The sequence below is a fragment of the Tursiops truncatus genome, chromosome 3 (assembly GCF_011762595.2).
Source record: "Tursiops truncatus isolate mTurTru1 chromosome 3, mTurTru1.mat.Y, whole genome shotgun sequence".
Taxonomy (NCBI): Eukaryota; Metazoa; Chordata; class Mammalia; order Artiodactyla; family Delphinidae; genus Tursiops; species Tursiops truncatus.
In genome coordinates this window covers 28,012,329-28,028,814 of record NC_047036.1, presented here as the reverse complement: position 1 = coordinate 28,028,814, position 16,486 = coordinate 28,012,329, and the positions used below count along the sequence as shown (strand labels likewise).

General features: G+C 41.8%; 1 protein-coding gene across 2 annotated transcripts; it reads left to right on the top strand.

The window, feature by feature from the left end:
- The first annotated feature begins 2,817 nt into the window (after positions 1–2,817).
- On the top strand, positions 2,818–16,285 carry AMACR (alpha-methylacyl-CoA racemase). Of its 2 annotated transcripts, none has more exons than XM_019930178.3 (5): positions 2,818–3,541; positions 5,560–5,703; positions 7,241–7,401; positions 8,779–8,965; positions 14,785–16,285. In XM_019930178.3, the coding sequence occupies exons 1-5, from the start codon at positions 3,052–3,054 to the stop codon at positions 15,192–15,194; spliced, it is 1,392 nt and encodes a 463-aa protein (XP_019785737.3). In that variant the 5' UTR covers positions 2,818–3,051; the 3' UTR covers positions 15,195–16,285. The 2 variants fall into 2 exon arrangements, with proteins under 2 accessions (XP_019785737.3, XP_004324479.4); XM_004324431.4 differs by having other exon boundaries at positions 2,825–3,463.
- The last annotated feature ends 201 nt before the right edge of the window (positions 16,286–16,486 follow it).

Below are 16,486 nucleotides of genomic sequence, written 5' to 3'. Positions count from 1 at the left end.
CCAAGATCATAGGGTCAACAGGTGTGGTTTCTTTTGAAGCTTCTCCTTTTGGCTTGCAGATGGCTGCCTTCTGCTCTGTCCTCACAAGATTGTCCCTTGGTCTGTGTGTTCTATGTCCTACTCTTTTCTTATAAGGACACCAGTCATACTGGATTAGGACCCACCCATACGACCTCATTTTATCTTAATTACCTCTACGGGCCCTATCTCCAAATGTTGCCGAAATCTCGGCTTCTCTGTGCACCGATGCCAAACAGAAATACAGAGACAGAGATTTTGAAGGATGAGAGAGATGGCTTTATTTTTCTGTCAGGCAGACGGGAAGACACAGCAGGCTAGTGCCTCCAGAACTGTTCCCTCCTCCTTGGGGAATCGGAGAAGATTTTATACGTGGGGCTCGCAGTCCGGGGGTATGTGATAAGGATCAAAGTAGTGAAGGTCTTGCATTTTTTTTCCTTTGCATTATTTCAAAACAGTCATAGCTGACAGTCAGGCAGCCCAGTAATTGGGGTCCGGCATTCCGGTAATTGGGTTCATTTGTCTCTGGTTTATCGGCTAGCAACCTTCTCTCTGAAATGCAAAAGCTACAGGGGGTGATTTGTTACAAGGGGGCATAGGGAATGTAAGCCCTGGGATGTAATAAGGTTAGGGAGTGACAGGCATGTTAGACCTAGCGGTCTCCTAGGAGTTTCGACTCGCCCAGGAAACAACAAGAGTCGGAAGCCGATGCAAAACGCAAGAGGTTTATTGAAGGCCGGTGCACCGGGGTTCCTTGGTCCTCACGCAGGAGGTCGAAGAAGGAACCCCTTTTGGGCGCGAATATGTCAGTTTTATAGGTTCCCACTTCCCCGTATGTAAATTATAGATTTGGTTGTGTTTTCCTGCTGATTGGTCCCGGCTTAGGCTCGGACCAGAGAGGGAACTTGTCCCCAGCTTCCCGATTGGTCTTTGACAGACACCTTTTTTACATTTTGTTTATCTCCCTCCTTCTCGGAAGGGGGCCGGACATCCTGGAAATTCACCCATTGTCTAAGAAGCCCCTATTGTCTGGAGAGTTCTTAATCATTAGCTGGAACAATGTCCCTCGAGTCCCACAGGCACAGGATGTAACTCACCCAGTTAGGGGTGATAGGTGCAGAATGTAATTTACATAGTGTCAGGGAGTGAGGTTAATTTTGTGAAGTACAAATCTAGTTACAGATACTACAGACGAGTGAAGGTTAAAATAAAACTAGGAGTGATTAACTGTTTCAGGCCAGATTACATTTCTTCTCTAGCTTGTTCACTGTTCCCTTTGTTTTCCTTGCTCTCAGGAAAAGGAAAACTTCATTTCTATTTTTGCTGCAACACAAATACAGTCACATTCTGAGTACTAGGATTAGGAATTGAATATATGAATGTTAAAGGGACACAATTCAGCTTGTAACAGAGGGTATGTGTCCAATGAAGGAAGGAAGAGCCTGTAGTGTCAAGTGAGATTTCCCAGACCTCTGCTTTGTCTGATCATGTCTCTGCTGACTAAAAAAGTATTCACAACCTAAAAGTTGAGAGTTATGTTTCATTTGGCAGGAATTTTTAGGACTTCAAGCCTGGGAGGCAGCATCTCAAGTAACCCTGAGAGAACTGCTCAGGAGTTCTGAGGAGGTGAGGGGAGAGCTAGGATATATAGCAGTTTTGCAACAAGGGGCAGGTAGTCGTAACATCAAAAGATTACTGTTAATTAAAGAAAACCAGATATCCGGAGTTAAGGAATTCAGCGCTTTTCTCTGTATGGGAAGATGCAAGAGTCTGGGCTCACTGAAATCATTCCTTTGAAATGCACCTCAGCTATCTGGGGCCAGTATCCGGTGTTTTTACATCCTGAGTTTCCTTGGGGCTCACCATAGAGAGTGGCTGCAGCCTCATGGCTGCTAGATGGCAGGTATTCTTCCCTTCCTGAGTTCCCTCAGGGCCACCAGGTCTGGCAGTGGCTGTAATCATTGATGGCTGTGACATCCTTTGTCTACCGGTAAGGCAGGAGATATTCCATTTATCATCTCCATGATCTGCATCTTTGACCATATTAGTAAAGCTTGATGCTGGTAAGATATCTGATTCACGTGAATCTGATCCTGGGTGTTAGCACCAGCTGTATCTGTACTGTTTACTTTTTAGAAAAATAGACTGGGAGCCACTGTGAAAAAATATTAGTGGATGTCTGGATGTCTGCTATAGCATTTTTTGTATTTTTCGCTTTCTTTAAGTTTCTCAAAATAAAAATAAAACAAGAGGATGGGGGTAAGGAAACGTATGCTTGAGCAAAGGTAGGAACATGGGGTACAGGGGGACAAAAAGGTGTTAAATTAATTAAACAAGGAAGCCATTAGACTGATGTGGCTCTAATGCCCTTGGCAGTCTCTGTAAATGCCTCAAATTTCGGAAATCAAAGGTAAGAACCAAACCCAAACAGCCAACCAGGCTTTAACGTTATAGCCAATGAATAATTTCCTTGCTTTGCCTTTACGCTATAAAAGTCTCCCTTTAGTTCCTGGAGCACCCCTAACTGAAAGGAGTAGGCCTATTTGGAATTATTTTATTGTACTTTTTAAAAATGTGCATTAAAATCTAAAACTCCAAGCCGTAACTGTAGAAATGGCAGGTGACAAACTAAATATTTTTAAACCTCTCTGATTTGCCTCTGATGAGCACCGCCCTCTCAGATGTTCTTTTGATATTCCACTATACGCAAGCCATCTGTGGGTGAATCATCGGGTGGCTAAGAAAGAAGTAAGAAGGCAGTCTTCAGCCCACCGAAAAAAATACTTTAGCATTGTTCTTAAATATTTATGTACTTTTAATTTTTCCAGGGCCGGAGAGGTTTACGAACCCAAAGCGCACAACAGCTGGGATCGCAACATCGAGAGTAAAAGCGTCCTGAGAAGTCGGTGACCAGCCACGGGGTCCCCAGGTCAAGCCCGGTCACGATTTAGGATTCCGCACTTACAAAAAGCGAACACTCCGCCGGCCCACTAACGGCCCCGGACCCGGGGAGGCGGGGCCAGGAAACGCCCAATGCGCAGACTCCGCGGCCGCACGCAGGCGCACAAGGGAGAGGCCTCGAGGGCGGGGCCCCGAGGGAGGGAGGGAGAGTGCGACAGAGAGGGGGGGCCCAGGCCCGAGTGGCCGACGTTGGGGCCGTTCCGTTTCTTACGCCTTCGGAAGGATATGCGGGTGCCCATGGCTTTGCAGGGCATCTCGGTAGTGGAACTGGCCGGCCTGGCCCCGGGCCCGTTCTGCGGTATGGTCCTGGCGGACTTCGGGGCGCAGGTGGTGCGTGTGGACCGGCCGGGCACCCGCGGCGACCTGAGCCGGATGGGCAGGGGCAAGCGCTCGCTGGCCTTGGACCTGAAGCAGCCGCGGGGAGCGGCGGTGTTGCGGTCGCTGTGTGCCCGGGCGGATGTGATGCTGGAGTGCTTCCGCCCTGGTGAGCCCCAGATCCTGACGCTACGCGAGACCGGACGAGGGACGCTCCCCGAAGAAGGGAGGCCGCCGGGCATTTGGGGTTGGCACGGCACACCTTTTCCCTGTTGCCACCCGAACCCTTTCCGTCCCTGTCTGTCTAGACCTTTCTGTTGCATTTGATATTGTCGCTGATCGTTCGCTCACTGAGACGGTCTTCCATACTTGGATTCCGAGATACTGTTGTTGCCTTTGCTCTTCTCATACCTCTCTCTGACTCCTTCCCAGTTTCTGTTTTTTTGAGTCACCCTATTATAGTTGCCATTCTTAATTACTTGAGGATCGTGAACCCTATGAGAAACGATCGAAAGCCATAGATTCTCTCCCCGGAAAGCTGCATATAGGTACATAGTCATTTTGTTACCGTTTGGAGCTTGGTGTACCTCATAAAGCCATCCACGGACCCAGGACAACTCCCTGCCTTAAATGCTGGTGTTCCCAAGTTCCAGCTTCTGCTCAATTTCCTTTACACTCTGCTTCTTGGAGCCACCTTATCTATTCCTATTATTTTTACTTTTTACAGGCAGATGTTGGCCAAGTCTATAACTGTACCCCCTTTTAGAGCCACAGACTTCCGGAATACCCAGCTCCTGTCCATTTCTACTTGGCCTTCCCCCGGGCACTGCAGCTTCCACGTATTCCAAACTGAGCTCATCATCTTCCCTACTAAAATGAAAACTCCTCTTTGTGTTTTATTTCAGTGAAATAAAACTCCTCTTTGTGTTTTATTTCAGTGAATGGAACCGATGTCCACCCAGTTGCCTGAATCAGAAACTTGTACTTCAACCAGGACTCCAAATCTTCCTTTCCCCCTGCCAGCTTTCAGTTATCACCAATCCCATTATTCTTCCTCCTTCCTATGACTGAGGAGTCTTTCTCTTCATACCTGCTGCAGCTTCCTTGGCAGCGTTTTTTAAAGCTGATGTTTGGGTGTAGCACCACTCCGATCTATTCTTAGACAACTGCCACCGTCATCTTGCTCAAGTACAAATACAGAGCTTTGCCTGGTATCTAGCAGAAGGCAGTAAATGTTTGGTGAATGAACTGAATGTCTGTGGGCACCAGGCATATTTAAATGTGTCAATTCATTTACCCTCAGATTTGAGGATTATAACAATAATAATTTAGTAATTAGGATTATGTCATAATTTAATAATACCGTATTTGAAGTTGAAGGAGGTTCAGCATGGTTCTTTTTATTTTATTTTATTTTTTATTGAAGTATACTTGATTTACAGTGTGTTAATTGCTGTACAGCAAAGTGACTCAGTTATACATATGTATACATTCTTTTTCATATTCTTTTCCATTGAGGTTTATCACAGGATATTGAATATAATTGCCTGTGCTATACGTAGGACCTTGTTGTTTATCCATTCTGTGTATACCAGTTTTCATCTGCTAATCCGAAACTCACGATCCATCCCTCTCCCAACCCCCTACCCCTTGGCAACCACCACTCTAGGAATAGAGTTCTTTTGTAACTTATCATAGCTTTATGGAGGCAGAGGCACGTTATAAGCCTGTGGAAAGAGATGAGGCATGGATCCTGCCAGAGGAGCTTCTGAGCTGATAGGGAAGATGGAATATATACATACATAAATAAGTATAGCAGGCGCTGATGCGGATATAGACATAGAAAAGGTCCTGAAAGGAATAGCAGCTTCCAAAAGTGAATTTTTGGTCAAAGACCCAGAGTAACTTCCAAAAGAACAGACCATTTCTAATAAATTACTAAGGAGAGAATTTGGGGAACTATAAAGGGCCTGAATAAAGGGATGAAATGTCCACTCTGAGGATTGAAGATGCTTGGGTATGCCTGAAGGGATGCAGGGCAGTGCTGGAGGGAAATAGCATTCTGGGGGTTGGGGGGAAGCCACACATTCCAGAAATGGGGGCTTCACTCTCTGGGTCCTTAATTACTGGCAATACCCTATAAACCCGCAACAAATGTTACTAGTTTTCCTTGCAAGAGTGCTCTTTTATGTTTGCCACAAAGAAGGGATTATACCCATCCTCAATTCATGCTCTCTTAAAAAAAAAATTGTAACTTTTCTCAAGGTGTGATGGAAAAACTCCAGCTCAGCCCAGAGATTCTGCAGAGGGAGAATCCAAAGCTTATCTACGCCAGGTTGAGTGGATTTGGCCAATCAGGAAGATTCTCTAGGGTAGCAGGACATGACATCAACTACTTGGCTTTGTCAGGTATGTTGAAAACAATAATTTCTCTACACTTTTTATTTTGTTCCCAGTCAAGATCTACGGTTACACTTATTAAAAAGAATTTTTTTAAAGTGAAGATTTAAATATTTGCTGTAATCAATAAAGAGCATGTGGTTGTTTAAAAAGGGTTGGTTTGTCTTGGAACAGTCATTCTCATCCTCCCCCTGCCTTAACACATTGAAGGGGTAATGTGTTCACTAATAACATTTACTGACTACATTTGTGAAGTTAATTCTCCACAAGCCCCTGCTAGGAATTAAGAGACTTGTTGGTAGTAGAAAGGGTTGCTCTATATTTTGCAAAGATATAGTTTGATTTTGATGCCCCTCGTCCCTCACTTTATTGAGAATCATTGACTGAGTCATGATTTTAGAAATTCTGTGAATACTAGAAAAAGCCCATGGTTTTCAGGTCATAATATCACCTTACTAGAGTTTTTGCCTGTAAGAACATATCTTAGGGCTTCCCTGGTGGCGCCCTGGTTAAGAATCTGCCTGCCAATGCAGGGGACACGGGTTTGATCTCTGGTCTGGGAAGATCCCACATGCTGCAGAGCAACTAAGCCTGTGCACCACAACTACTGAGCCTGCGCTCTACAGCCCACGAGCCACAACTACTGAGCCCACGCACCACAACTACTGAAGCCCACACGCCAAGACCCCGTGCACTACAACGAAGAGTAGCCCCCGCTCACTGCAACTAGAGAAAGCCCACATGCAGCAACGAAGATCCAACTCAGCCAAAAATAAATTAAAAAAAAAAAACATATCTTAGAATGGCCTAATTCTAGATTTCTAAGAACTGCATTGCTGAGTCAAGGAAGTCTCAAATTTTCTGTGTGTACACATTTAAAGGCTGAGGAAAAGAGTGAGTGTAGAGTTGGCTTTTCTCATCTACTTAAAAATTTAATCCCTTTTCTTTTTCTTGTGTTTATTTTCTTGCATCTCTTTCTAATAAGAATGGAAGTGCATTATACTGTTGTTAAGCCATAAAGTGCTAAGTGGATAGCAACCGTTTCCCCCCCAAAACCCAGTGAATAAAAACTTAGCAACAGAATTCTGAAAATGTTAGTCGGAATAAAGTTTTAGAGAAAACAAAATAATCAAACAAGGAACGTTGTTAGAGGGAAAGCCTTCTCTTTTTTTTTTTTGCAGTATGTGGGCCTTTCACTGTTGTGGCCTCTCCCGTCGTGGAGCACAGGCTCCGGACGCGCAGGCTCAGCAGCCATGGCTCACACGCCCAGCCACTCCGCGGCATGTGGGATCTTCCCGGATGGGGGCACGAACCCGTGTCCCCTGCATCGGCAGGCAGACTCTCAACCACTGTGCCACCAGGGAAGCCCAGAAAGCCTCCTTATAAATATGCTGAACAGGTTTAGGTTTAGAAAAGCATTAGGTATTAGTTTTCACTTAAAACAGTAACTAGAGAGATTGGTTTTCCCCCTAAGATGTTCATGTATTTATTTAAAAGAGGCATTAAGTTTACAGTTAGTGTTCCCCGATTGTTTTTAATGGTGTAGGTGTTTTATCAAGAATTGGCAGAAGTGGTGAGGCTCCATATGCCCCGCTGAATCTCCTGGCCGATTTCGGTGGGGGTGGCCTCATGTGCGCACTGGGCATCCTGATGGCGCTGTTTGAACGCACACGCTCTGGCAAAGGTCAGGTCATTGATGCCAACATGGTAAGTGTTGATTGGGGGAAATGATAAGCCTACTAGTTGTTCCTGAGGTCGATACATGGCTGCCTCACATCCTCTTCTGAACAAGACGAGATAAATGAGATTTGAAATTTGAATCCAAGTTACCAAGGATGGCCTTTTCTTTAAAATAGCTTCATATCTTGAACATGTGTCAGAATGTCATATTTTGATCATCTGTTTGTGATGATCATCACTACATCCAGTGTGTAAAAGAGATTCTATATGTATATGTATATATATGTGTGTGTCTATATGTGTGTTTGTGTGCATATGTCTAAATGTGGGGACACTCTAAGATCTCTGTAACCCCATTTCAAAAAAAAGCATCACCACAGGCCACTTATACAAACTCCACTACTTGGTGACAACAAATGTCAGATCCATGAATTGAAGTGTGCATGAGCTTCCTCCAGTTAAACGGGAAAACTGGGATGTACCTAAAGATACATTTTGTGTTTGTTTTATTACAGCCAGAATCTGTGAGAAGTCCCATGCTCACAGTTGGAATGGGGCCCCTCCGTTGGTAACCTCAGAGACAGGGATGCTTTGATGGCCTTCTCCCTGTGGTGCCAGAATCATTAGGATCATAACGCCCTAAGGATAGGGAAGTAGTCTTCTTTAGATAGCGCAGTGCATCCAGCCTTGTGATAATCATACCTGAGTTTGTGAATCCATTCCCGTTACTTCAGGACTAGTGGGAAGTTGGCATTCCCAAACTAGTTTGTCTGTACTCTGAAAACCCATATACCTGCCACCCATACTGTTATGTTTATTTTGTAACTTTCTAGTGATTATTAAAGTTAAGATATATTAAATACTCAAATTTGTTTTCTTGGGCTTGGAGTCAAACTAGAACAAACTAAATTTAACTGTCATGTGATTTACCTTTAAAATGTGATATGCTTCATATATCTGTGTGTATGTGTTTGTAGGTATTGAGATCAGATGATAGATTTTTAAAAAAACCTTTTTGCTTTGTTTTCAACTTTTTTATCCTGACAGTTGTTAACATATATAAAAGTAAAGAGAATGTATAATGAACTTCCAGGTACCCTCACTTAGCTTCAAAAATTATCAACATTCTGCCAATCTTATTTGAAAGGAAGAACAAAAGTAATTCCTTTAAGTCTTTTCTGAACAGTATTCCCTGATCTGAATAGTGCAGAAACTCACTCTGTCATAAACCTGCTCTAACTCACTTTCTTGAAATATCAAAGAAGTTGTATAATTAGATATAATCTTCCTATATTCTAAGATAAACATTTTTATACAAATATTTTTTAAAAACTCAAGTAGAAATCGATCATGCTTTTTATAGTTGAATTGCCAGGATTTATACTGTATTCTGTTTCTTCAAAGGTAGAAGGAACAGCATATCTCAGTTCTTTTCTGTGGAAAACCCAACAAACAGGACTGTGGGGACAGCCTCGTGGACAGAACATGTTAGATGGTGGAGCGCCTTTCTACGCAACCTACAGGACGGCGGACGGCGGGTTCATGGCTGTTGGCGCATTAGAGCCCCAGTTCTATGAGCTGCTGCTCAGGGGTGAGTACCTCTTTTCTGTGGATGTTTTTTGGACTATTTTGGAGTCTTTTGAAGTTCATGATGTCTTTTATTATATATCCACCTTATAGTTTACCTAATTATAGCCATCATTATATTGTGGGGCACTTCCCTCATCTTTTAAATTGACAAGTAAATTTACAAGTCTGTAAAATAGCTCAGATTAAAAAAATAATAATCCTTTTTGTGGTAGTTCAGTGTTTTTATCACATTTCATACTCCGTAGTATTGGATATTTATCTTGCCCATGTGTGCCCACATCCTTTTCTTCCCTGGAAATGATCTACTGGTTCTACCAGTTTTTGTTCCTTGATAAATGTCCCTCATGGTACTTCAGTGACGGGGTCACCAGAGCACAGAGAGACTTTGGTGAATGAGAGTTTGTTGGAATATGTTACCATCACTTGATGCTTCTGCAGTTTACCTTTCTTGCAGATTCTTGTCTTATTGACATGTTGCCACAAGTTAGCAGGAAAATTTGGAATCCCCTCTTCCCTAATTGATAATTGGACTGATGTTACTTTGTTCCTGTGAAATGTGAATTTAAAGTTTACAGATAATTTAGTATCTAAGAAGTTTTAGAATGTACTCTGAAGCAGTGTGACAGGCTGGTTGCAGCACATTTATCTTTCAGCTTTAAGTTTGGAGTTTTATCGCCGTGTTTGGTAGCTTTTCAGATGCGCAGTGCTACTCAGAGTTATTTGTATATCGCTGAAATGACTGTTTTTGCTAGCCTCAGAAAGCATTCTGCGATCAACTATATTAACTTCACCAACTTAACTATAAGTTAGAGAAACCATAGAACAAAATGGTTTATCTAGATCATAGAGGATGCCTTTCCATCCAGAAATTAAGACTAAGACTAGAGGTCAATTCAAAATTCTGGACAGAACAGTGCTATACGAGGGGCTGAGTGGTGGGAACAACACTCCCACTCTGGGGTTCAGGGCCCTAGGAAGCAGCAGATACATAACATAGTGGAGTCTGTGCCTTACAAAAACCTTGTGTTTTTATCTATAGGGAATTTAAATATAATAATAAAATTAACTAATCTTCAGTGAAATTTTATTATCACCACGCACAGGCAATTCTAAATGACAGTTGCAACTGACTTTTTTTTTTTTTTTGACAAATGTCTCAGGAATAGGGCAGTGTAAGCTCTGAGTCAGATCAACTAAAGACAAGCCCTGAGGGTGGGGATTTTCAGGGAGCTGTCAGACAGGCCAAACATTGGCGCTTCTCTGGGGATAGGATTTTGTGGGAGCTTCAAACTCATTTTGCCTCCTCTTCCTTGGCTGTTAACCTACTGATTTTCATGACTACCATTGTTGAGAGCCTGTTGGTTTTCAAGGCCATCACAGAGCTGGGGAGAGAGGGATGAAATTAGCCTAAGTTATAACACCACAAAGCTCACTGGTCTTACTGAGTTCAGTCATTTTTTTTCTTCAATATGCTCCTTAGATTGTTGCAAGCTTTTAGTTAATGTCTAGAGTTACGAAAATGTTGATTCTGACAATTTGTGCCAGTGTTCTTGTTGCTTTCATACAGGAGCCAAGTTTTGAAGGTCCTTGCTCTGTCATTTCACAATTTTAACTCCTCTCTGTGGTGTATTTTGTTGTTTTCTTAAAAACATACATGTTTAGAATGATCATGTCTACCATCCACACTCCACCTCATTTTACAGCAGGCAGACTGCTCCAGGCCTTGACTTGTGATAATCTTCTCCCGGGTTTCCTCTTTCTGAGTCTAAACTCTGTAACCCCTCCAGTTGTTTTGCAGTCGCGGCCTTTTGTGGTATCTTTCATGTCCTCTCTCCCTTTAAAGTTCACTAAGGATCCTTAGCTGGCAGCTGGCTTGTGCTTTCGGCGGACTTAGCAAGTTCGTTCAGCTTTTGTTTAATCTACATAGTCCATGCCGAAATGCCTCAGCATCTTCTTTCTTCTACAATATTGATTTGCAAAAATAGTACTTGTACTTGTCCCATACACATTACTTCTCTCTCAGGCCTAACTGGACAAACCCCCATATCTGTAATGATTTTTTGAGGTAGTATTAATTTATTTATTTCACCTTATATACTGAGATCTTTGAGAACATACCTTCATTTAGCTCTCAGTATCTGAACATAAATACACAAGGTTTTTGTAAGGCTCCGACTCCTCTGTGCTATGCCCCTGCTGCTTTCCAGGGCAAAGAAGTCTGAAAGTACTGAGAATTTCATGACCTCTTGAGACTCTTGTAGTAAATCAGATAAGCAATAGAGATTTTTTTTTTTTTTTTTTTGCGGTACGTGGGCCTCTCACTGTTGTGGCCTCTCCCGTTGCGGAGCACAGGCTCCGGACGTGCAGGCTCAGCGGCCATGGTTCATGGGCCCAGCCGCTCCGTGGCATGTGGGATCTTCCCAGACCGGGGCACAAACCCGTGTCCCCTGCATCGGCAGGTGGACTCTCAACCACTGCGCCACCAGGGAAGCCCCTGTATTCTTAATAGTGACTAAAATGGTAAATTTTGTATTTTGTGTATTTTACCACAATTTAAAAAAAAATGAAAAAAATTCAAAATAGTGTATTTTTTTAACGAAAAAAATGTAAATAATACAGAATTTGTAAAGTAAGAGGTAAAAATTCTCCCTTGTCCTTCCGCTTTGGGAAAGTTTGGGATGTGGCCTTGAAGCACTTTCCCTATGCACATGCAAACACAATTAAAATTTTTTTACAATTTATATATAATCTATTTAATTATATAAATTTATAATTAATAACTATTTTTATTCAAACATGTAGCAAAGACATCCTTTTTTGTCAGTACCAAAGATCTTCAGCCTCACCCTCTATATAGCAGCCACATCATATTCCGTGGTATACCTGTACTAAAATTTATTTAACCACTTCCTTATTCAAGTTAATTTACGTTCTTTCCAGGTTTACATTATAACACATAATGTTTATTGTTTATTAATAAGCATTAATCTTTGTACATACGTCATTGCATACTTGCAGCATACATTTTTGACTGCTTAATATGTGCCTAATATTGTGTTACAGAGTAGAAAGTTTATGACGTGTACTTAAAACAATAAATATTTTGTATAATTGTGTGTGTGTGTGTATACATGTACGTATAAGGTAGTTTTTTGGAAATCAAAACATATTTTCCCAAGTTTTAAATGGTGTCTGAATCCCCAGGTCAGTCTCTGAAAGTCTGTTTGACTTATAATAGCAGAAATTGAATATTGATTGTACTATAAAAGCTAGCCACAATCGATAATTGTGCTCTATGGGGAAATGGACTCAGAGTTACGCATAGGCTGTCAGCAGCACAGGAAGCAGCCCACCCTAAACCACTGGTAGTTCGTTCTGGGGCCTTGATGAGGGGCCCTGAGCTTGCTGGGAAATTGTGGGCTGAGAAAGGGTGATAGGATGATGGAAGAGCTGGTGTGTCAGAGTTAGGGGTAGAGCCTGGGGTCTTTTGATTTCTAGTATTTTCCAGTATACAAAGTATGATCTGTGTAATCTCAAGTATAGTGTTTGTTGGAGAACTATTGACTCCAGTTTTACTTAGTTTATGATTCTGATCACATTCTGATTTTTTGTTTTTAAAAAACTGTTTAAAAAAGCATGCAAATATGTTTGCAGCAGTAGCTGTAGTCTACTTAAATGCTTTTGGCCAACTGCTCGTTTTATGTGTTTTTTAATCCCAGAGTTCGGGGCTATCAGGAAAGAGAAAGCAAAGTGAAAGACGCCCTTGGAAACATTTCCTTATCGATTTTAGTGATAAACCTGAAACTGTGGCTCCATATCTTTCCTGGCTTTGAATGGGACATGTGGCTACAGAGAAAAATGTACTTGTATATCCCACAGGTGTTTTTCCACAGCTGTTCAGAACTATGTGAATTCTCTTCATATCCCTCAAAACACTAAGAAGAGCCTGCAGTATTCATGTCTTCTTACCTCCTTAGGCACTTTTGCATCTTCAGAGCAGCTTACAATTGGTCATTGTTTTTCAACATGGTAGATGAGAAAAGGATGATAAAAGTGAGAATTACTTGATTAACTTGGCCAAACTTATGCAAAATATTATGCGTAATTTAAATTTAGAAACCCTCTTCTACAAGAGGGAATAAAAATGACAGTTACACCAAACCCCAACAAAGTGTCCCCTTGGGTATAATTTAATCAGCACTGGAGTTTGGTTGTATCTACAGGGGTAGGTGCTTGTAGTCAATAAAGGAAGCACAGGTCAGGTCATGGGGCAGAGAAGCCATCCTTCCTGTGATATCCCCTGGTGGATGCTTTCATCCTCTCTGTCCCTTGTGTTGATGGGCCCTTCAAGGTTCTTCATACTTGAGAGAGCAAAAAAGTCTCTGTGCCCCCTGTTGATTGGCTGGCTGAAAATTTTCTGTCCTGTTTGCTATAAGAACAATTTGCATGTGTCTTTGGTTACTTTACAAGTTCTTTGTTCCTAGGTCACAGCAGGGTTGTAAGAGAGTAATGAGTCAAATATCACTGCCCTCCTAGAGCTCTTTTATTTGACGAAAATAAAGAGAAATGAACATTATTTATAAAATTGCAATCTTGAATTTAATCATTTATCCTTATACTTCTTCCTTGAAAACAGGGGTACAGGCATACCTCACAGACTTTGTGGGTTGGGTTTCAGACCACTGCAATAAAGGGACTATCTGAAAAAAGCAAATCACATGAATGTTTTGGTTTCCCAGTACACATAAAAGCTATGTTTACATGATACTGTAGTCTATTAAGTATGCAGTAGCATTGTCTAAAAAAACAACGTACATACCTTAATTAAAAATTACTTTACTGCCAAAAAATGCTAACCATCATCTGAGCTTTGCATGAGTTGTAATCTTTTTGCTGGTGGAGGATTTGAAATATTGCAAGAATTACCAAAATGTGACACAGAGACACGAAGTGAGCAAATGCTGTTGGGAAAAATGGCGCCCATAGACTTGCTCCACCCAGGGTTGGCACAAACCTTCCATTTGTAAAGATGTAGTGTCTGTGAAGTGCAATGAAGTGAAGGACAATAAAACGAGGTCTGCCTGTAGTCTTGTATAAAGTGTTTAGATTTTAGCTTTTGTAGGGTTTGGGAGCACTATATGAAATATGGGTTTTTTTAATATAAACTTATTTTATTTATTTATTTATGTCTGCATTGAGTCTTTGTTGCTGCGCGTTGGGTCTTTGTTGCTGCGGGTGGGCTTTTCTCTAGTTGCAGCGAGCAGGGGCTACTCTTTGTTGCCGTGCGCGGGCTTCTCATTGCGGTGTCTTCTCTTGTTGCAGAGCACGGGCTCTAGGTGCGCGGGCTTCAGTAGTTGCGGCATGCGGGATCTTCCTGGACCAGGGATCGAACCTGTGTCCTCTGCATTGGCAGGCGTATTCTTAACCACTGCACCACCAGGGAAGCACATGGAGTTATTTTAATTCAATATGACAGATAGTAACATCATGAGGAAATTTCTTTTTAAAAACCTACTCAGAAGGAAGAAGTCAGTTTCTGGAAACTAGACTATTAAAAATAGACTATTTTGGTTGAAATGTAAATAATAAAATCTTGGTAAAGACTTGGAAAGTCTGTTTTGAATCCTGTTACCCCTACTACCTTCTCCAGCCTTTGGCTCCAACTTCAAGTTGAGTTTGAATTTCTTCTTTTGACTCATTTGAGAAACCCTGTAGAACATCCTGTTTTGGGTGACTATAGTGAGTTCAAAACTCATTTTCACTGATTATATTTACTCTACCCAAAGCATACTAATTTAAGAAATTGTGTTTTTCTCTCAGGACTTGGGCTAAAGTCTGATGAACTTCCCAGTCAGATGAGCATAACTGATTGGCCAGAAATGAAGAAGAAATTTGCAGATATATTTGCAAAGAAGACAAAGGCAGAGTGGTGTCAGATCTTTGACGGCACAGATGCCTGCGTGACTCCTGTTTTGACTTTTGAAGAGGTTACCCATTGTGGTCACCACAAAGATCGGGGCTCATTTATTATTGACAGTGAGCAGGATGTGAGTCCCCGCCCTGCACCCCAGCTGTCCAACACCCCAGCTGTCCCTTCGTCCAAAAGGGATCCTTTTGTAGGAGAACACACTGAAGAGATACTCAAAGAGTTTGGCTTCAGCCAGGAAGAGATCAGTCAGCTTAAGTCAGATAAAATTATTGAAAGTAATAAACCAAGAGCTAATCTCTAACTTCTAAGCCCCACAACTCAAATAAATTTGAATATTGCATTTACAGTATAGAGTAATGCAAAAAATTGTATGCATGGAAACATGAAAAGCAGTATCACAGTGGTCCAACTATTCTGATCAGGAAACAAGGCTGATTATAAAGTGATGATTGAATTCTGAAAACGGTTAACATCATGGCTTTTGATTTAGGAATATTTTTAGTTTGCCTATACTAAATTGTGGCAGTTTTTCTGCCTTCCAATTTACTTGATTGGTTATATTTGTTGATTTAAAATATTTATATATTTATAATATACTTTAAGTGAATTACTATAATGCTTTTTATTAAATAAAGCTTTTTTCCCCCCAAAGTTCACTCATGCTTTTAAGTTTGTGAAAAACTTTCAAGAAAGTTCTTTAAATAGAATCTAAATCTAAATCTAAAATCGCCTTTTGTTACTCCTTGAAATATTTTAGTCTCTACTGTTAACCAGAATGAATGTCCTTAGATAGAAAAGTCTGATCCTTTTAATTTCGTAAGGAAATCATTCAGCCAGTGTCTTGGAACTGGAATTTTAGAAAATGTCCTGAGATTTCCTTCAGATAGTTGCCACCTCTCCATCGAGACCCGCTCCTGTGTGTAGCTGCCTGTTGGTATCATCCAGATGTGTCTCTTGATCAGTAAACTCCACCATCATGCATTTGAAAGTGTTAACTAGACTTTTCCTCCTCTTACCAGTCTCCAGCTTCCACTCCTGTGCTGTCTCCCTCTGCCCCCAGTAGGCCCCCACGGCTTACGCCTCACCTCATATGGCCACTGTTCACATGTCCCTTACGGAGAGTCCTTTCCTGACCCCTGTCCAGGATGGCAGCTGCCTTGTCACTTGCTCTCCCCTCACCCTATTTCATTTTCCTTCACACTGTGTATCACTGCTGACATGCTGATTGACCCCAGCCCTCATTCCTTAACCAGTGCAGGCTAGAGCGGAAGCTTTATGAAGGACTTTGTAGGTTTCATTCCTGGGTTTCATTGCTAAGTCCCCAGTTCCTAGAGTAGTGCCTGGCCCATGACTGGAAACTTTGTGAATATTTATTAAAGGAATGAAACTCAACAGTGAAGTGCTGTCAGTTCCACCTTCAGAGCTCCCATATCCATCCTTCTGCCCATCTCCCATTGCTGCTTTCATCCAGACCCCTGTTACCTCTTCCCTGGACTACTATTCAACTTCCCTACCCAGCTTTTCACCTTCATTTTTTTCCCCATCATGTAGCAAGTTCTGGATCTCATTTCCACACACAGCAACATCCAGAAG

Coding starts and splice junctions, on each gene's coding strand:
- AMACR (XM_019930178.3), top strand. CDS start 3,052: ATGCGCAGACTCCGCGGCCGCACGCAGGCGCACAAGGGAGAGGCCTCG. Junction 3,542..5,559: donor GAGGCCGCCGGGCATTTGGG/GTTGGCACGGCA, acceptor ACTTTTCTCAAG/GTGTGATGGAAAAACTCCAG. Junction 8,966..14,784: donor CTATGAGCTGCTGCTCAGGG/GTGAGTACCTCT, acceptor TTTTTCTCTCAG/GACTTGGGCTAAAGTCTGAT.